Below are 22435 nucleotides of genomic sequence, written 5' to 3'. Positions count from 1 at the left end.
CGTGCATTTTAACTGTGAAGCAACCAAATAAGCACAGTCGCACCCTAATAAGTTAATTTTACTTTTTAGGGCTCCTCCTGACCTTTTTACCTCCACAAACTTTATCAACTCTTCCCCTTCCGTTCCTCATTTACCTGTGGAAAATGTCCCTGATGGCAACCAGACCCCTCTTCCACAACATCACAAACTTTGCTTCCTGTTCACAGATGCTTTTGATGTTTAATCTGTTGACTCAGGTTGGGTGTCAGGTTTTGATGCACCTCTCCTCTCCTCTCCTCTGCAGCAGGTTGGCGGGGTGATGGAGCCTATGGTTTCTTTTCCGCTCCTTCCCCCTCCTACCCCCACCCTCCTGCTTTTGCTCATTCCTGAGTTAAAACTGGGGCTTACCCCTACTGATTCAGATTACAGCATGTTGATCTGAGCTGGGAGCACTGCTTTCTGATGTACCACTCTATATTCTGACACTTCCTAAGACTCAGCAAGGAGCTATTTTTAGCACACTGATTAATGAGCAGTATTAGAACCATGTCATTAAACAGGTTTGTTTTTAATTTTAGTTCAATAAATCAGTCAGAATAGAGGCAGGAATTTTACAAGCAAGTGAACAAGTGCTCAGAAATGCCACTCTATTTTTGATTGGACAAATCCAACGTGTGACTCATGTCATGAAAGCAATGTCTGTTAGTTTTTCACAATCCCAATGGAAATAAAATGTAGGAGAGAAGTAAACCAGCAGCTGACTCCCTATTACCCATTTTACATTATTGAACAGAGTCAAAATTACCTCCAGGAGTCTAACTGTGCCCTTTCCACGTATGAGTCATTAAGCCATCCGCCTAACCAAGTTAGAGCATGTAACTCTATTTATAAACAAAGTCACTGCATTTAACAGGTCCTCTGAGGAATAGCTTTGAGAGAGAGGTTGGGTTTAAATTGGATAACCTCAAACTGGCATGTGGATTGTGAAGCAGGATTAACCCATCCTCATTCACTGTGTTGCAGCCTGCACATTAAATTCATACTGCCTATTGCTCTACATTACTGCTGTGTGTAGCCACTGCTTACCCACGCTGTTCGCTGGCTGTACAAATCGGCAGGGAGCCTGATATTGTAAGTGGCTAGTGCTCCTTAAAGCCAGCCTTTGCCTCTTAAAGGGAAGGTGAATTGTGGCTGCAAGAAGTGGTGGGAGTCCTTTGTAAATTGAATCTGCGCTCTGCTTATTTTGAAGAATGGCTGAGAATGCAAGACATAAACCTCTGCCTTTTTTACATTACAACAGTGACTACACTTCAGAAGTGCTTCATTCACTGTAAAGTGCTTCGAGAAGTCTAGTGGTCATGAAAAGCGCTATGTAAATGCAAGTCTGCCTTTTTCTCCAAAAATACCTTCAATTCCAGCTGCACTTAGAAGACATAATCTAGCAACCAACCTGTAAGTAGTTCATGATCCCTTTTTAATAGTGCTAATGGGGATCCTCCGTATTGTTTAATGTCATATTTAGCTGTGTTAGGTTAAGACTGGGATAGGCTGGAGTGTGGAGTTGCAGAATGGCAGCGGTGACTTCAAATCAATGCTGTACCCTGATGCATCATGATCTGACTACCCTAGATGCTGCCGGTGATGTGGCTGCATTCAAACCTCTTTCCCTGCAGGCAACTTAATTGGACTACATTTTCAGGTCTTTGTTGAGTGCATGACTCTACACAGGCCAGTATGTCAAGGACTGGATGAATGAACAGATTTTGGTTTTGTACTTGTGATGTACGCACCACTATCGAAGTTGCTTTTATTGCCCCTTACTCATTATCCTGAGAAGGTTCTGGCAGGCCACCTTAAAGCAACTGGTTGTACAGCTGAGTTGCTTTGCAGGGTGCTTCGGATCGCATTTAAGATTCAGCTGCATAGTGCAAAACAGGTCACTTGTGGTTCCCCTCCCTTCCTGATCAATTTTCTTTTAGAATAATTCAACAATTTTTGGGCCATTTTTCTAGTGTTAGCCCACCAATTATGAGGTTCATTTAGTTCGGTTCCAGAACATAACCAAAGAATTTTCTCTGCATCGCTTATCCAATGCCATAACTCCTGTACTTTTTCAGTTGTTCAGTAATTACACTAATTGTTACAATGTCATAACATCTTGGGCTTGATTCCCAATCTGTTGATCTCTAGGGCAGCTATAAGAGACTACGGTTGTCCCCTATAGTGACATAGCTACCCAACACAATTTGTTTACAACTTGGATAATGTATAGGAACATAGAAGTGGGAGTTGGCCTATTAACCTCTCGAGCCTGCTCTGTCATTCAATGAGATCATGGCTGATCTGCGACCTAACTTCACATACCCTCCTTTGCCTCATATCCCTTAAAACCTTTGGTTAACAAAAATCTAGCAAAACCTGATTTAATTAACAATTGAACTAGCATCAAATGCTGTTTGTGGATGAGAATTCCAAATTTCTACCACTCTTTGTGTGTAAGAGTGTTTCCTAATTTCATTCCAATGCACCTATGGAATCCCCCCTCAGAATGAATCTGCAGAGGGGAATGAAATTTGGAGCAGAAGAATGAGAGTACTGTATAAAGGGAAATTCTCTTGGGATTTATTGCCTTGACAATTTCGAGTAAAGATTCATTAAAATGCCCCTGTAAATGATGTTTCTGAAATATCTGAAATTATCGAAAACGACAAAATCCAAATTTCTTGGATTCTGCAACATGTGAAAACTCCATGTGCTGCAGTCTTCAAAGAGCTGACATGTCACAGAGCAATGTACTAAAGATCATTGAGCAGCATTTTCAGTGCAGGAGGTGTTAATGAGGGCAGAGATGGAGTGAGATTTCACAGCTCATTGAGCTCTTTGCCACACCCCACTACTGGAGTATATCATTCCTGCTCTGCTTATGCTCGGCATCAGTTTTTGAGTGGCTGTTTGTTCACTCTTCAGACAGATATGGACACCAGGCTTGCTGGTGAGTATTTTGGCTTCCTGTGGTGTTCTAGGAATTGGGTTTTTTTGTACATTGAGATGGTCTTCATTTTCCTAATTTTTAAAGCACACTAATTTTCTCTCTCTCTCTCTTTCCCCCCCACCCCTGCACCACCCATTTTTTCTCCTATTTTCTTTCTCCGTGCCTCTTCCTCTTTTTTTATAACAAGCAATTTATTATGTTGGCTTATAAGGATTAGATTAAGTAAGTGGTAAAGTTTGTCTGAGTAGTTTCCGTGTTCATTTTGAGAACCATTCTTTCCCTCTCTAGTCAGTCTTTCTTGTTCTCCACTCTCTCTCACACTCACACTCTTTCTTGCATTCTCTCTTTCCTGCGTGTTCCCTCTCTCTCTCTCGCTCGCTCTCTCTCTTGCATGCTCGATCTCTCTCGCATGCTTGCTCTCTCCAATTTCTTCTCTTCTTGGTCCGTTTTAATTTAGTGAAAGTTACTTGCAATTGTACTGTAATATTTTCCCATGGTATGCTTCTGTTTGTACAATAATCCTGTAATGCTGATTTGTTTTATTATCTCACTTGCTGGCAGGCCTTTGATGATGAGGGTTTTAGGATTAATCACTGCTGATAAATGAGCCAGGTTTTGACCGCACGTTGTTGCAATTCCTTTTATCAAGGCTCTCCTTCTGCCAGGATCCCTCAGTACTGTCTTCATCAGGTGCCAGCAATATTGCAGCATGGATGCTACTTGGATGTAATTACTATCATAAGTGTTCACTTGTAACTCAGTGCCAAGCTTGTCAGAGACCACTTTCTTTGCGGTTGCCTTGGAAGCAAAGATGCAGCTGTGTTGCTGTAAGTAGGGTGATACCACTCTGTAATCACCATTCCCGTTGCTCCTGGCGTGAATTTAAAATAACACAGCTTTCATGGTCTAAGTCCTCAAACCAAGGTCTGCAAGACCAGGATGTTTGCAGAATGCACTGTCATATAAAACTGTCAACACCAATTGCCCACTGGGCTGATGGTGTTGACAAAAGAATGAGTGGGGGATACGAGAGGGGTTGTGGGGGTATATTTTTAACCTTTAGGACTGACCCGGTGGACTGCATTCAATTTCTCAGGTCTTGCACCCAGATTTCTCATCCTGGATCTGGGTACTTAAGGCCCTTGCACTGTGGGATTTTACAGAGGGTCAGTATGTGAACAGTAAATTAGATGGATTTCGCACATCAGTTTTCACAAAGGAAGAGTCGGTATGTAAAAAGAGTTCAGTCCCAATCCTGGACCAGTCGGGATACATTTTGGAATCTTCCAGGAATTAAGAGGATTTAGTGATCAAAAAGGGAGTAAAGTATAAGCAGGTAGCCTAACATGCATAAAAAGAGGCAAATGCCTAAAGCTCTCAATAGCTCTTGTACCTTAGAGAGCAGTAAGCATGGTCTTAGATGTAATGGGTCATGTCATAGAAGTCTACTAGGATCCTTTGAGGGGTTATCTAGGTAATTGTGCAATTCTGAAATTTTTTAACATCCAGTTCTAATGTTGTATAATAATTAATGCGCAATACTAAGCAACTCTCTCCCCACGCACCTTCCCCCCCCCCCCCCCCCCCCCCCCCCCCCCCCCCCCCCGCTCCCAAAACAGTAGCGCTCGCACCAAAACTTGATTTGTGTGTTTTCCAAGATTCAGTAGTGGGAGCCCTGCTGTGACACAGCCTGCCTGCTTTACTGACTGTGGCACAAAAACACTCTTAGCGACAGAGTAAAACAGCTGAGACACCCACACACGGAGCAAACCCTGCCAACAGCACTTCAAAGACCAAGTTTCCCTGGCAGGTTTCCAGAACCTCACCATGAAACCGGATCTCGGGTACATTCTCCTTTGTTGCAGTTGCTATGTAGTTGTAACGTACTGCCATATGTTGTGTTCGTGCAGCATATACTGTATGGACAGTGTGTAAGTAGTGCATGAGCCTTACTGGGTGCCTTGTAAACAATGCTGGATACTCGTTCTGGTGAGTGCTACTAACTTGAGGGAATAGTGCTGTAATTGTCCATATGGATATGTTTCTAATGCTGAATACCATTTAGTCAGAGTACGGGCATTTAAATTACTTCAATTCAGTACATGTTGGAGATGTGGGTGGGGAGTGCATTTGTGCAAGAGTCGATTTTTCCAGTTTTGTACTCAGCTGTTGCTTATTTTAACTTTGCCATTGATTACCCCATACTCTCAGTACTCTAAAGGAGGGCTGGGGCCAGAAGGGAAGGAGATTGTGAGATGGACCAGAGGAGGAACAAAGCTGATTGAAGGAGGACAGGTGGAATGTGAGAGTAATGGTGGACAGATTAAGAGGGAGAGGGCTTAGTGGTAGTGAATTGGCTAGTTGGCATTCATGGGGTTTGTGGGGAAGTGGAGGCACTGCTAATTGTGAACAGGCAGATTAAAGGGGGCTAGGCACTGAAGAGTGCAAACGGGCACAGTGAGGGCACTGGCGAGTGTGAATGGGCAGAGTGAGGGCACTGGCGAGTGTGAATGGGCAGAGTGACGGCACTGGCGAGTGGAGGTCACTGGTGGTTGTGAAGGCAGTTAGCATTGTGAGCACTGAAGAGAGTCATGGAAAAATTCTGAGGCAACTTGGCTAATTTCGGTATTTTTAACAAATTTTGTTAAAGGTGAAGGAAAGTCTCTGGAATGAAATTGTAAATAATCTTAAATATTTTTAAAACATCAAATTTCTTACTGTAGTTGTGACCTGTCTTTTTATTTTTGAAAGTTCATTCTCTGTGTAAAGGAACTCATATTTTTCCTGATATTACTGTGGATACTTTAAAGCAGGTTTATGTTTGTGTTTGTGTGGGAATAATTTACGTAAACCCCAGACTGTTAGACTGCAAGGTTTGAATTATCACAGGGGTTAAGTATAAAAAACAGGTATTTGAAATGCTAATGGGTGAGCTAAGCGGGATGCACTGTGAATGAAATTTGCATTTTTAGATAAGTGGAGAGGTTATGGCTTTTCAAAGGGATAAGGTACAATGTTTACAACTGGCAAGGCAATGTTAAAAAACCTTGGAATTCCATTGTCATTGTCAAGGAGAAAGAAACTGTGAAACAACTCCCTTACAGCAACAGTGGATGCTTGTGGTAATCTTGCTGGATGTTTAATAGATTAATAATCTATTTTGGACTGCTGCCTGAAAGGGGTGTGTAGTTAGATGTCTAGTTAAGTGGAAATCTTTTGAGAACTGTTATAAAACTAAATGTAACTGTAGTTTTGTGTTTTAAATCTTATTTTCTTTTGTTAATAAATGTTTTAATTTCATCTTTAAAATCTCTAAAGATGGTAGTGGACTCATTACTTCTGACTTCACTGCACAACCCTTCTCATAATAAATACAAATTGCAAAACCATTTTGATAGCGTGGCCAAGTTTCCCTCTGGGATTTGGTCAGCCTGGCACATACCACCTGCCATATCATAACATCAGGTTGTGGGTGTTGTTAATAAAGCCAGTCTTTTTTGACCATCCCTGGTTGCTCTCTCAGGCGGTGGTTGCTCTTTGTGTGTTCCGATGCCTTAGTGAGTCTTAATTTTTTTTGGTCCTTCCTTTGAAGATCTTTTTTCTTGCCAGCTCTATATCTCTTTAAGGTCTCCTGGGCCTTTTGTTCACTGCCACCACGCTTTGTTGTGTGGCCGGGGTCTAGACCAGAGTTTTTGGGATTGTCTATTCTCCCAAAGTATGCTGCTTGAGTTTTTTGGTTCTTTATTTACAGCAAGCAAGTATTTACACATTTGGACTTCTACATGAGGCTAGAGCTTCTCCTCCCAGATCTCGCTTATTTCTGTCATGTGATCCGACATCATTATTACATCATCATGTATGCTTCTGACATTAACCCTTTCGTGGTGGGCTGCCTTCTTGAACCGCTGCAGTCAACTGTTCCTACTCGAGAACATCAAGAACTAGAGGGCACAGATTCAAAATAATTGACTAAAGGAGTAAATGTGATGTGAGGAAAATTTTTATCACCCAGAGGGTGGTTGGAGTCTGGAACAAACTTCCTGAAAGGGTGGTGGAGGCAGGTTCGATCAAGGTATTCAAAAGGGAATTGGATTGCTACCTGGAAAAAGAGAATGTGCAAGGTTACCGCGATAAGGCAGAGGACTGGGAGTCAGTGGAATGCTTTTTCCGAGAGCCAGTGCAGACTTCTGCACTGTAAAGATACTGTGAATGTGGTGAATGTACTCTACCAGTGCTGTCAGGGAGGGAGTCCCAGGATTTTGACTCAGCAACAATGATATATGTCCAAGTCTGGATGCTTTGTGACTCAGAGGGTGCTTGTTAGGTGCTTGAGGTCAGATTGTTCTGTTGATGTCACTGTTAGGGAGGAGCCCCATGTATCCCTGAGGAGCTACATTTTGTAGTCGGGCCTGCAGTTTGAACTGACTGCTAGGGAGAAATGCTTATTTAGCACTCATACTTTACATGTACAAAGAAATTCTGTACCATTAAAGCACTGTGCACAGCCCTGGTCTCCATATTACAAGATGGATGTAGAGGTGCAAGAGAAGGTGCAAAAAGGATTTACAAGGATGATACTAGAACTGAGAAGTTATGCATATCAGGAAAGAGTGAACAGGCTGGGCTCTTTTTCTCTAGAAAACAGAAGGCTGATGGCTGACCTAACAGAGATCTTTAGCATGAGAAAAATAGTTTGATAGGGTAAATGCAGATAAGATCTTTCCAATTGTGGGGAGACTAAAACTAGGGGGCTTAAATATAAGATACTAATAAATCCAGTAGGGAATTCAGGAGAATTGTATTTATCCAGGGAATGCTCAGAAGATAGAGCTTTCTACCACATGGACTTGTTGAGGGAAATAGCATAAATGCATTTTCAGAGAAGCTAGAGACACGCATAAGAGATTTTTAAAAAACTGAAAGATATGCTGACAGGGTTAGATCAAGTAAGGTGAGAGGAGTGTGAAGCATTAACATCGCTGTAGACTAGTTGGGCCGAATGGCCTGTTTCTCTGCTGTATATTTTATGTAATTGATGACTGGAGGGAGCAGCATGTGACTGAAGAAGGATTCTCTCTTCTGTTTGCTATTGTAGATTGTCCAGGTAACACATTGATGGTGCTAACTTTAAAAGTCCCTAGGTTGTGTGTTTTCCTTCTCTGCAGGTAACCGGATCTCATCTGCCCCCATCCCCCTTCTCGTTGCAGGTCATGCAGGTGGTGCGTGAACAGATAACAAGGTCCCTGAGCACTAAGCCAAATTCCCTGGATCAGTTCAAGAGCAAAGTCCGTTGCCTGAGTTACTCAGAGATCCTGAGGCTGCGGCAGTCAGAGAGAATGAGCCAGGATGACTTCCAGTCACCACCGATTGTGTATGTTATTCAGTTACTTTTTATCTTCATCCACACTTGGTGTAGGTAATGTAAATGTTAGAGGGGGATTACTTTTTTATTATGTGAATTCCTTGTTTTTCTCCAGTGGAGTACAGGCCTCTTGGGCAATGAGCTGCTCTGATATCAGTTTGGTACATTTGATAACCCTCTTGCCTCTTGAGTTGGAAAATTGTGATCCAAGCCCGCTCCCAAACTTCACCACACAAACTATGCTGACCTTTTTTTTCCCAAAAATATGTTTTATTCATAAAAATATGTAAAAAAAAAAAATTACATTCCATAACAGTTTAAATTGAACATTACCAAAAGTGCAATCCAATTCAAGACTTTTTCGTACAGCCTGTGGCACTCTGAGGGGCCTCAATACAATTGCAATTACACATGACATTTACAATATACATTCCAGGACAAAAATACTACCCAAGGGGCTATACACAACTTCCAGGTCCTTGATATACTGTGGCAGGTGGGCCGTAGACGGTGTCTTTTCTCCATTGAGCCTTCACTCGAGCTTTAGTGCATCCCTCAACCCGTGGTCCTGGACCTTGGAATGTGCCAGTCCCCAACACTCAGCCATGGACAACTCCTTGTGCAGAAAGATCAGCAAGTTTCACCGTTTGTCACCAGTTGATGGTCCCCCAACAGCAGTTGATGATTGTCTTGGAGTGCGTCCCTGGGATCAGCCCAAGGAGCAGGAGAAGGCCATTCAGCCCCTCAAGTCTCTTCCGCCATTCAATAAGATTATGGCTAATCTAATTGTGGCTTTAACTCCATTTTCCTGCCTGTCCCCTATAACCCTTGACTTCCTTGTCAATCAAAAATCTAACTCGGTCTTGAATATATTCAATGACTCAGCCTCCACTGCTTGCTGGGGAAGAGAATTTCAAACACTAACACCCTCTGAGAGAATAAATCCTCCTTATCTCAGTCTTATTTTTAAACTGTCCCTCCTAGTTCTAGATTTCCCCACAAGGGGGAACATCCTTTCAGCATCTGCCCTGTCAAGCCCCTTTCATATTTCGGTAAGATCACCTCTCATTCTTTTAAATTTTAATGAGTACAGGCCCAACCTTTCCTCATAACACAACCCCTTCATCCTAGGCATCAGCCTAGGTGAACCTTTTCTGAACTGCTTCCAATGCAAGTGTGTTCCTCCTTAAGTTAGGTGACCGAAACTATACACACTGCTCTAGGTGTGATGTCACCGATGCCCAGTACAGCTGTAGCAAGACTTCCTTACTTTTATACTCCATCCCACTTGAAATAAAGACCAACATTCCATTTGCCTTCCTAATCACTTGCTGTACCTGCATGCTAACCTTTTGTGAATCATGTACAAGGACACCGAGGTCCCTCTGAATTGCAGCATTCTGCTTTCTCTCCCCTTTTAAATAATATTCTGCTATTCTATTCTTCTGCCAAAGTGAACAATCTCTCACTTTCCCATATTATACTCCATCTGCCAAATTTTTGCCCACTCACTTACCTATATCCCTTTGCAGACATTTTGTATCCACCTCAAAACTTGCTTGCCTACCTATTTCTGTATTGTCAGCAAACTTAGAATAGAATTGTAGAAAGCGTATAGCACAGAAAGAGGCCACTTGGCCCAACTTGTCTCTGCTGGCCAAAAAACAAGCCATCCAGCCTAATCCCACTTTCCAGTATTTGGTCCGTAGCCCTGCAGCTAACGGCACTACCCAGGCACCTTTTAAATTGAGTTGAGGGTTTCTGCCTCTACCACCCTTTCATCTCCCCTCTACTCCTTCTACCAGTCACTTTAAATCTATGCCCCTTAGTCAATGACCTCTCTGCTAAGGTAAATAGGCCCTTCCCATCCACTCTATCCAGGCCCCTTACAACTTTGTGCATCTCGATCAAATCTCTTCTCTGTCTCCTTTGGTTCCAAGGAGAAAAACCTCAGTCTCTCTAATGCTGCAATTTTACACACCTGGCAACATCCTCATAAATCTCCTCTGTACCCTCTTCAGTGCAATTACATCCTTTTTGTAATGAGGTGACCAGAAATGCACACAGTACTCAAGTTGTGACCTAACTAATATTTTATTTGGTTCCAGCATAACCTCCCTGTTCTCATATTCTATACCTCAGCTTATTAACCTGTCATGCTACCTTCAGGGATCCATGGACATTCATTCCAAGGTCTCCCATTTCTCTACACCTCTCACTATCCTTCCATTTATTCTGTAATCCTTTGCCTGGTTTGACTTCCCCATTGGCATCACCTCACACTTCTCTGGGTTGAATTCCATTTGCCACTTTTCTGCCCATCTGACCAGTCCATTGATATCTTCCTGCAGTCTACAGCTATTCTTCTCGCTATCAATTGCGTGGCCAATTCTTGTGTCGTCTGTAAACTTCTTGATTATGCTCCCTACATTTACACCCAAATTATTCATTCCACAAAAAGGGGACCTAGTACTGAGCCCTGTGGAACCCCACTGGAAATAGCCTTCCTGTCACAAAAATACTGTCAACAGTTACTCCGTTTCGTACCACTGAACCAATTTTGTATCCAGCTTGCTACAATCCTCTGGATCCCATGGGCATTTATCTTTTTAAACCAGTCTGCCATGTGGGGCCTTGTCAAAAGTCTTGTTAAAATCCATGTAGACCACATCAACTGCACTACCCTCCTTGTTACTTCCTCAAAAAATTCAATCGAATTAGTCAGACACGACCTTCCCTTAACAAACCCATGCTGACTGTTCTTGTTTAATCTGTGCCTTTCTAAGTGACAGTTTATCCTGTTCCTTAGAATTGATTCCAATACTTTGCCCACCACCCAAGGTCAAACTAACTGGCCTGTAATTATTTGTGTAGGCACCGGTCTATCCCTCGCTCACCTTTTAAACAAAGGTACAATGTTAGCAGACCTCCAACCCTTTGGCACCACACCTATATCCAGTGAAATTGGAAAATGCTGGTTAGACTCTATGCTATTTCCTCCCTAACTTCTTTTAAGAGCCTGGGGTACATTGCATCTGGCTCCAGTGATTTATCCACTTTCAATGACGCTAATCCCCTTAATTCTTCCTCTTGCCCTATGTTTATCACATCCAATATTTCATACTCCTCCTCCATACTACAACTTGGCTACGATACACTTGGCACCTTCATCCAAGTCATTAACAAAGATCATAAATAGCTGAGGCCCAGCACTGAACCCTCTGGTACTCCACTAGTTACAGGTTGCCAACCTGAAAAAGACCCATTTATCCCACTCTATTTCCTGTTAGTTAGCCAATCTTCCATCCATGCTAATATAATGCCCCCAACACCAGGAGCTTTAATTTTGTATAGTAACCTTTCATATGGCACCTTACAAATTGCCTGCATTTACTGCTCAGGATGAACCCCGACAAAAATCACTGCATCTTTTTTCAGACCTTCTTTGTGAAGGCACATTCCAAAAAGAGGTAGGTGATCGTCTCTTTCCCACTGCAGCTGCATCAAGGGCAACATGTGGAGGGGATGAGACTCTGGACTTGCAGGAAAGATCTGACAGGGCGGGCCTTTCTCACCACCAGCCAAGCTATGTCTTGATGCTCGTTTGAAAGTTCTGGCGATGAGGCATTCTGCCAAATTCCTTTGAAAGTCCGCTGAGGGAAACATTTGGCAGGATCCTCCATCTCCTTTCCCATAGGTCTCCAAGGACGATATGTGTGGACCACGGCCTGATGGACTTGTGGATTCTCCATGAGGGACAGGTAGTGCGACTTGCATGAGGTGTGGAACCATTAGCCTGCCTTTTTGGTTCATGTTGATGTTAAGAATCCCAAAACAATATCTGAAGAAAGATATGAATTTCTCTAACATTCCTCCTCTGCCAGTACTACCAGAAAACAGGTGAACTGGATATAAATCTCACTGATGATCCTTCTGTGTGCAAAATGGCTGCTATGTTGCCTGCTAACAGGCACTACATTTTAAAGTACTTTCACATATTTTTGAGAAAGGTCCTGTGTAACTGTAAATCTTTTGGATATCACCTCATGCGAAGTAGCCAGCAGTGCACACATCTGACCAACGCATTTTTCCACCGTCGCTTTCAACGTTCCCTCTCAGCAGCATGGCAGCGCAGTAGTCCAGAACTTAATGTGCAGGGGACAAACGGACCGCATACAAGATGATATTGTCCACATGCACACAGGTCCCACAGTGCAATAAACAGCCTACACACAACAAAGGAAAATCAGGGGCATTGATCACTCTACTTGAAGTTGGTTCTCAGACCAATTCAGAGTTGTGATCTTAATCGCTTTCAATGGAATTGATGGAGGGTGCTCCTCAAACTTGTCACGGTTGGAGGACATTGACAGTCAAAGAACCTAATCGGTCAGGTATCTCTGGAAGCTGATAATTTTCAAAAGTGTTTTGCCATATATTTTTTTCAATATACAATGGAGTGAGACATTTCTCCCTCTGGACGTTGCACTGATCATGTGCTGCTAGTTTCTCCATGTGTATGACCTGAAACTCTGTACCCAGTGAGCTGCGAGAGAAGATTCAGCCCGAGGTGATGGAGCTCATCAAACAGCAGCGTCTGAACCGGCTATGTGAGGGAACCAGTTTCCGTAAAATCAGCAACCGCAGGCGGCAAGGTACTAGTTTGTTTGTTTGCTACTGGTTAGTGCACTGTACCGTGTAGTTAAACTAAAGTTTTGTGTGTGGTTATTGCTATTGATTGGCTATGCAGTGTGGTACTCTGATCTTCTGTGCATTACACCTCCCCCACCTGCCAACTTTCAGTGAGAGAATATTCAGTCCACTTGGCCTTGCACTGTGAGGAATGTTCCCTCACTCTGTATCTGCCTCCTTCTGTATATCTCGCCCTTCTCTCCGTCTAATCCCGCTCTATCTGTTTCTTCCTCTGTCTCTTCCTCCTCCTCTCTCTGTAAACTCCTTCAAGTAGATATGGAGAAACTTCCCATTCGTGAAAGGATCGAGAATGAGATGTCACAGATTTAAAGTAATTGGCAAAAGAAGCAAAAGCACACACTGAATGGTTAGGATCTGGAATGCACTGCCTGAGTGTGTGCTGGAAGCAGGTTCAATCGAAGTATTCACAAGGGAATTAGACTGTTATCTGAAAAGGACAAATGTGTAGGATTATGGAAGGGGGCAGGAGAATGGCACTAAGGGGTTGCTCATTCAGAGAGCCAGTGCAGACATGAAGGGGTGAATGGGAGGCGATAGTGTAATGGTATTGTCGCTGAACTAGTAATCCAGAGACCCAGGATAATGCTCGGGGGACCTGGGTTCGAATCCCACCATGGCAGGTGGTGGAAGTTGAATTGAATAAAAATCTGGAATTAAAAGAAATCATTGTCAATTGTTCTAAAAAAACCCATCCAGATCACTAATGTCCTTTAGGGTAGGAAATCTGCCATCCTTCCCTGGTCTGGCCTACATGTGACTCCAGACCCACAGCAATGAAATTGCCTCTTAAAAGCCCTCTGAACAGGGGCAGTTAGGGATGGGCAATAAATGCTGGCTGAGTCAGCAATGCCCACATCCTATGAAAGAATTTTTTTTTAAATGGCCTCCTTCTGTGCTGTAACAATTCTCAAAACCTGCCTCTTCCACTGTCTTTAGTCCCCTACCTTGACTTTATTTGGCACTGCTTGGTGCCTGCTTTCATTTCCTTTGCTTAGAAGGTCCCAGCCGCCATCTATACTTAAAGCACCCAGAGGGAAAATACAGTTCGGACCGTTTTTACTGCTGTTCCATTTTAAGGTATATAAGACCAGTTCGGACCAGTATTCTTATTTCCCAGTTTTTATAGTTTTTCCCTTCTGGGACATGGCTATTCTCCATGTGAGCTGAGGCAATGAGTAGCAGTGGTCCTATTCCACCAAAGGAAGCATCGCAGCTGAGCCAGATTCTGTCCTTGTGCGAGCCAGATTCTGTCCTTGTGCAACCTTCACATTTGTACACTGTCCTACAGGGATCATTGGATGGCGATTAGGAGTGAGAACTTTAGCTGATTCTGCTGCCAGGCTAACCCAAATCCCCCTTTCCACCTTCCACCCCCTTCCCCACTCACTCCACACTCTGTAGTCCTTGGGCCCTGAGATCAATTGCAGATTGCAGACCAAGATGAGATCAGAAAACTGAGCACAGAGCAATAATTACACTTGGGAGCTTTCTGGTCTGGTCTATATTTACTGAGCAGTAAACTTATCAGTTGAGACATTGGGGGGCTTTTATGAGGGCAATGCTCAGTTCTCAACAGTTGGTCATCATTGTATTGACCATACAATTATTGGCTCAATCTGTGTAGCACAGTTACTGATTAGTAGCTGTGTTATTAACTAAGTGTTCAGAATTGTGATGACCTTTGGCCTGACAGCAGTACAGTAAGGAAAATTTATAATTTAAAATGTCTGTGGAAACTATAATTATTTTGAAGAAAGTTTGAAAAGGACTTTCCAGAGTTTGGATCTATTGTAAAGGGATCAAATGCAATTTTCTTGGATAATAAGAAATACTGGTCCATGTGACCTTGCGACCCCTAACCTAGAAGCAGTACCAACAGGAAGGAAATTGAGACACAAGCCGTGTGACCAGACAAATAGGAAAGTACAGACAAAGTAGGGCTATATCAGAGGAGAGAACAGAGAAGGCACATTTACAAGGTGTTGTGTGCATGTAATAGTTAAACAGGACAAAAAGCTGAAGATAGGGTTTGAGCAGAGATAGTAAACTGGACAATTTAACTGCTGCTACTTCAGTTTTGCCAGAGCTGACTAGACTGTTTAATGAGGTTGATTAAAGAGAGGATAAAGGAGTCTCTGGGCATTCCGTGCCATTAATACTGTCATGAACCTACTTAAGAAGACTCTGCGGGAGTGTACCATTCGGGTAACGACTGTCTCCAGGTCCTCTATTGGAATATGGCTGCAGTGAACATGACTGGAGGGCTGAATCAATTGAGTGGGAATGTGAGAGATCCTACATAGCAGAGGCTGAGTTAGAGAATTTTGGAGCTGCATATGGTGCCACATATCTGTGGGGACTGATGCAAGTGCTATGGTTTTTTAAGACGTATCTTTGTTGTATCAACTGTTTAAAGTGAAATTTACCTTTTTATTTGAAGTATCATTTGCCTGTTAATTTATGTTGATTCTGATTTGTATTAAAGTAAAAGTTATAATAAGTGAAATTTTTTGGTAATTCCTTTATTTGGGGGTCATTCAGTAAATTTGATTATTTTGGTTTATGGTTCTTCCATGAGAATCGTAACAATATGTTATTACTGAATTTATTTAGTACAGTGTTCAGTGTGTGATGCTGGTTAATCTGTAAGGCATAGCTGTCATGTGGAGTCATATTTGGTTGCTGGTTGGTATTGTTTTATGTGTATGGTTACTGGTTAGTGCACTGATGTTTGTAAGCAAGGTATTGCATTGTTGATGTGTGTGGTTACTAGTTAATGCAGTATTGCATGTGCTTTGCACATATGCATGTTGTTGCTGGTTCGTGCAATGCTGTGCCATCACCTTTTTTCCTTGTTCTTTCCACAGATAAGTTCTGGTATTGCCGGCTGTCTCTCAACCACAAGGTGTTGCACTATGGAGATCTGGATGAGAATCCACAGGGTGAGGTTGCCTTTGAGTCACTGCAGGAAAAAAGTAAGTAGACGTATAAGGTGGAAAATTCCATTGATTGTACCTCAGTTCTTCAATAAACATCTCTGCTCACAATCTCTGCACACTAAACACCATCTCTGAAAACCATTGCTCGATCTAAGGCTTGAAAATTTCAATTGACTCAGCATCCACATTCTGTTGGGGGAAGAGAGTTCCAGATTTCTATGACCCTTTCTGTGAAAAAATGCTTCCTGATTTCACTCCATTTTCCATTTTCACATTTGCCTGGCTCTAATTTTAATATTTTGCCTTGACCTTGATACCCCTATCAGAGAAAATAGTCCTCTTTTGTCTTCCTGATTGAATTCTTTCATTGTTTTAAAAACTTCAATTAAACCTGTTCAAACTTTTAAACTCGAGGGAATACAAGCCAGGTTTATACAACTTGTCCTTATAATTTAACCCCTTCATTGCTGGTGAATCATTCTGATGAATGTGTGCTACAAGATTCATTTATCCTTTCTGAGGGGTAGAGCCTGAATATGAACACAACACACCAGGTAGGGTCTAACTGAAGCTCTGTAAAACTGAAGCATAATTTCCTCCTCTTTGTAATCCAACTCTGTTGAGGTAGAGCCCAACATTCCATTACTTCAATTACATTTCTTTTATATAAACCTCTCCACTAGCTTTTAGAATTTGGAAAGCAACAACACCCATTAAAGTTCACCATCCAGTTCAGGTTTCTTGTACTTGAGTTTAAAAACTCTTCAGTGAGCATAACTCTTGATAAAAGTTGTTGATTTTATTTCTGTGCAGCTCTAAGATCTTTCGCTTATCTCTTGGGATGACTATTGCACAAAAATAGAAGGAAAACCCAGTTAGCGCCTCAAGCCTATGCCTTTCATAGAACCATATGAAATCTGCCTTAACTACACTTTGTCACCATTTCCCTGTAGAGGAAGGCAAAGTGGTAATGTCACTGGACGAGTAATCCAGAGTCCCAGGTTAATGTTCTGGGGACCATGGGTTCAAATCCCACTATAGCAGCTGGTGGAGTTTCAATTCCATTCAGTGAAAGCCTGTCTCAGTAATGGTGACTATGTCGTAAAAGCCCATCTGGTTCAATTAGTGCCCTTTAGGGAAGGAAATCTGCTGTCCTTACCTGGTCTGGCCTACATGTGACTCCAGACTCACAGCAATGTGGTTGACTCTTAAATGCCCTCTGAAATGGCCTAGCAAACCACTCAGTTCAGGGGCAATAAGGGATAGGCAACAAATGCTGGTCTGAAGAAGAGTCATATGGACTCGAAATGTTAACTCTTTTTTTCTCCACAAATGCTGTTAGACTTGCTGAGCTTTTCTAGCATTTTCCGTTTTTGTTTCAGATTTCCAGCATCCATTAAACAAACGCTGGCCTTGCCAGTGATGCCCACATCCCATGAAAGAGTAAAAAAAAATTAATATTACAAGAGAAGGTTATCTAAAAGATTTTTCTTTGCATCCTTGCCCCTTCCCCTCCCCATCACAAGATATTCAAGCCAAACGGTTGTTGGGTACGCACTCAGTTCAGGAGCAGTCCCTTGGGTCTCTGCTGCTTTCAAATCTTGCTGCTCATAGGAAACTTGTGTGTTCCTGACACATTGTTGTTTGAAAGTGAAAAGATGGACTTTGCAAGGACTTCCCAGATGCTCGGGCACTGAGTTCCTGAAGTATGAAATAGAAAGTATCACATATAACACGAATGCACAATCTCAGTTGTACGGTTGAGTCTCAGTGATAATTGTCACTCTAGGTCACTTACTCTCACATACGCTGACTAAACTTACTGCATGCTTTACAGGGCCTCTGATATACCCTTACTGCCTATTCTGTGCAAATTGTATATATTCTACATACTATCCATCCTCTATATCCCCTTGTGCTTAGTGTTAGCCATAGCTTAGTTGGTAACACTCTTGCCTCTGTTAGAAGGTTGTGGGTTCAGTCTCACTCCAGAGATTTGTCCACAAAATCTAGACTGATGCACCGGTACAGTACTGAGGGTGTGCTGCACTATCACTAAGTACTGTCTTTTGAATGAGATGTTAAAAAGAGGCCCTTAAAGAAGACCCCATGCGTCATTTCAAAGCAGAGAAAGGAAGTTAAACCCCTGTGCCGTGATTAACATTTATTCCTCAACCAGTTTAGCTAAAACAGATTATCTGGGCGTGATTACATTTTTGTTTGTGGGAGCTTGCTGTATGCAAATTGGCTGCAGCATTTTCTATATCACAATAGTGTCTACATTTGAAAAGTACTTAATTGGCTGTAAACATCTGAGATCGTGAAAGGTGCTGTAAATGCAAGTCTGTCTTTTTGCAGTTAGGGATTTGATTTAGTAAGCGGTGCAGAATAGGAACATAAAGGTTTGATAACAGGAAGAAGGCGTTTTCAATTCCCCCTAAGCTCTAAATGCACATCCTACAACCTTTGCATTCTCATTGTGTTGAAATCAAAGTAATTGCTCAGTCTCCTGCTGTATTTCATTCTTTTCTAGAACTCCCTTGGAACTCCTCACCTCCTGCCCTCATCACTTACCTCTTCCTTTCCTCCTTCACACTACAGACTTTTAAAACAACAAGTTTACTGCCATCTAGCCACACTTCTTGATTTACCTTGTTTTCTCCTCTACTGTTCTCAATCTTTAGTATTCTGCATAATGGGACTAAGCATTTCATTTATGTTTCTCAATTTATTAAGGACACAGTAAGCACCATTCCTTTTTGACTAATCTCAAATTTATTTTCGTTCCACCCTACAACCCCACTAATGCCGTCACACTTCCAAAATATTATGGGCAGAATTTTATGCTCCCCCGCTGGTGGGTTTGTGGCTGGGGGTTGGCCATAAAATTTTTCAGTTGACTTTCCCACCGTGCTCCCAACCTCTCCACAATTTTGCGCTGGGACAGGTGAGGCCTGGGCTGGACTGCCCACCCTTGCCCCAATTGAGGCCCCTAAGTGGTCAATTATTGAGCACTTAAGGGCTGTTTCCCACCCAACCTCAATTTTCAGGTTGGTGGGAGGAGGTCATCGGCATGGGGAAGCCTGAACAGTAACCATGATCAGGCCTTGGTTGGGAAGTGGGTGGGGGCACCTCCATCAGCAGTCTCCTTTTAACATCAGGCACCCCCACAAAAGGTCTGGCCCCTGCAGATGCTCCCTGCCCCCCCACCACCTGGCCTCTCTCACCCCCAGCCTCCTGGGCCTCACCTTCCCTCCCCACTCAGAGCGCCCCACATTTACCTGGTCCTGGACTTAGGCTGTGGGGACTGCTTGCAGTATCCATCCTGTCCACTGCAGCTTCTGGTACTGCAGGGTCTAGAGAGCTGCTGGCCTTTCAGATTGGCCAGCAGCTCTCTGAGACAGGACTTCCTCCCAAGTCAGTGGTAGAAGTCCTGCTTCCAGCCAATTAACACTTGTTGGTGCGTTAAATGTCTGCAGGGCATCTTGTAGGCAGGAAGGGAAACCCCACCATCCTAAAAATCCTGGCCCATATTACATTGTGCTGGTCACTACTATCTGTTACTGTACAGCTACCAGCACATTACATTACACTTTGTTGGTACTAATATGGAACATTACACTTCGCTGGTCACTTCGAAGCAATATGACAAGTTTGAAGAGAGACCTATGCAAGACATGACTCCTTCCTTAATAATAGAGATGACCATGCCATCGTATGACTACAGTCAGTAAGGATTAACTCCTGATTTAGAGTGTACAAGATCTGACTATAAGAAAGACCAATGGTGTTGAACACGAGTATCTTTTTTAAATTCATTTTTGGGATGTGGGTGTCGCTGGCTAGGCCAGCATTAATTGCCCATCCCTAATTGCCCTTGAGAAGGCAATAATGAGCTGCCCTCTTGAACCACTGCAGTCTATGTGCTGTAGGTACATCCACAGTGCTGTTAGGGAGAGTGCTGCAGGACTTCGACCCAGCGACAGTGACAGAATGGTGAAATATTTCCAAATCAGGACGGTGAATAGCTTGGAGGGGAACTTCCAGGTGGTGGTGTTCCCATGTATCTACTGCCCTTGTCCTTCTAGATGGTAGTGGTGGTGGGTTTGGAAGGTGCTGCCTAAGGAGCTTTGGTGAGTTTCTGCAGTGCATCTTGTAGATGGTACACACTGCTGTCACTGTTTTTCGCAGGTGGAGGGAGTGAATGTTTGTGGATGTGGTGCCAATCAAGCAGGTTGCTTTGTCCTGGATGGTGTCAAGCTTCTTGAGTGTTGTTGGAGCTGCACTCATCCAGGCAAGTGGGGAGTATCCCATCACACTCCTGACTTGTGCCTTGTAGATGGTAGACAGGCTTTGGGGAGTCAGGAGATGATCTACACACTGCATGATTCCTAGCCTTTGACCTGCTCTTGTAGCCACAGAATTTATGTGGCTAGTTCAGTTCAGTTTCTGGTCAATGGTAACCCTCAGGAAGTTGATAGTGGGGGATTCTGCGATGGTAATGGCGTTGAATGATAAGGGATTAGATTCTCTCTAGTTCTAGATGATCATTGCCTGCCACTTGTCAGCCCAAGCCTAGATATTGTGCAGGTCTTGCTGCATTTAGACGTGGACTGCTTCAGTATCTGAGGAGTCGCAAATGGTGCTGAACATTGTGCAACCATCAGCAATCAACCCTACCTTATGATGGAAGGAAGGTCATTGATGAAGTGGCTGAAGATGGAGCAAACCTGAAATTTGTAACAATTACACTGCATTCTGCTATTTACCAATATGCTAACATTATACTCTGATCACTAAGTCACTTCTGCACATTTTGGTTACTAGTACGCCACAATACATTTTGGTCTTCAGACACTGTTACATTCTTGGCGGTGACATTTATTAGTGTGCTTCTCTTTTCCTTTAGTTCCTGTTGCAGATATCAAGGCCGTGGTAACTGGGAAAGATTGTCCCCACATGAGAGAAAAGAGCGCCCTAAAACAAAATAAGGTACAGCTTGAGTATGTGTTTGTGTGTGTGATATTATATTTAGGAACATATCAATTATTGGATGAAGAAAGATCAAGGTTCATCTGACCAGTCTAATAACCTTATGAGCTTTTGACTAATGATAAAAATCAATCTCTTATCAATTAGTCCACAATAGATTCAGTCATGTGACAAAGAAAACCCTAGTGGTGAAGAGCTTTTGGGAAAGTCAACTGTTCTTTCCTAGCATGCTACCATGAGTCATTTTTCAAATTAGTCATACTGCATCCTGAATTGTTGTTTTCTGAACGAAATCTGTGTCAGCTCTGGCTCAGTGGGTAGCACTCTCACCTCTGAATTACAAGGTTGTGGTTTCAGGTCCCAGTCCAGAGACTTGAGCACAAAATTTAGGCTGGCATTCCAATTCAGTGCTGTTGAAGTGCTTCACTGTCGGAGGAGCTGTCTCATGGATGATACGTTAAACCAAGACCCTGTCTGCTTTCTAAGGTGGACGTAAAAGTTCCCACAACTCTATTTTGAAGAAAAGCAGCAGAGTTATCCCTAGTGTCCTGGCCAATTTTTATAGCTCAATCAACATTACAAAAGCAAATTATCTGGTCATCCATCACATTGCTGTTTGTGGGAGCTGGCTGTGCACAAATTGGTTGCTGCATTCCTACGTTACAACAGTGACCACACTTCAAAATGTATTTCACTGACTGTAAAGTGCCTTGGGGTGCCCTGACGCCATGAAAGGTACAATATAAGTGCAAACCTTGCTTTTTTTTTCCCTTATTTTCTTCATATCTCATCTCATTTGACTTTGAATGAAACAATACTAACTGTTTCCACTGTCTCCCTCTGGAGCCTTGATCCATGGATTTACCACTCATTCACTGTAATATTATTTCTACAGATTAGTTTTCAATTTACCTCCCTTCAAGCAAGGGTTGTGGCCTCTGGTTCTACTGTTCTGGACAAAATGAAACAGCTCATCGTGATCTGCATCATTTGGTCCTTTTAGAATCCTAAAACAATAGTTATATTACCTCCCGACCTCCTTTTCCAGCAAGAACTTGCCCAGTTTATGTAATCGTTCCTCAGAATTCAATCCCTGCATCCCCTCAATCATTCTGGTTACTTTAAGACCATAAGACATAGGAGCAGAAATTAGGCCATTCGGCCCATTGAGTCTGCTCTGCCATTCAATCATGGCTGATAAGTTTCTCAACCCCATTCTCCCGCCCTCTCCCCGTAACCCCTGATCCCCAAAATTCTAACAGGGCTAGACAGGCTGGATGCAGGGAGGATGTTTCCCGTGGTTGGGGAGTCTAGAACCAGGGGCCACTGTCTCAGGATATGGGGCAGGCCTTTAGGACTGAGATGAGACTGAATTTCTTCACTCAGAGGGTGATCGACCTGTGGAATTCCTTACCACAGGAGGCTGTGGAGGCTGGGTCACTGAATATATTCAAGAAA

General features: G+C 42.9%; 1 protein-coding gene across 8 annotated transcripts in view; it reads left to right on the top strand.

Moving 5' to 3' along the window:
* The window catches only part of LOC121287411 (engulfment and cell motility protein 2), a 214453-nt gene that overhangs the window by 176113 nt on the left and 15905 nt on the right, over positions 1–22435 (top strand). For all 8 annotated transcript variants that reach the window (XM_041205261.1, XM_041205267.1, XM_041205265.1 and 5 more), the window contains 4 exons: positions 8179–8342; positions 12876–12988; positions 15914–16021; positions 20895–20977. In XM_041205261.1, the coding sequence (XP_041061195.1) occupies positions 8179–8342; positions 12876–12988; positions 15914–16021; positions 20895–20977 (468 nt within the window). The remainder of the gene's footprint in view (positions 1–8178; positions 8343–12875; positions 12989–15913; positions 16022–20894; positions 20978–22435) is intronic.

The sequence above is a fragment of the Carcharodon carcharias genome, chromosome 14, assembly GCF_017639515.1.
Source record: "Carcharodon carcharias isolate sCarCar2 chromosome 14, sCarCar2.pri, whole genome shotgun sequence".
NCBI lineage: Eukaryota > Metazoa > Chordata > Chondrichthyes > Lamniformes > Lamnidae > Carcharodon > Carcharodon carcharias.
The sequence above is the reverse complement of the archived record's forward strand: the minus strand, read 5'-3'. Positions and strand labels throughout refer to the sequence as shown.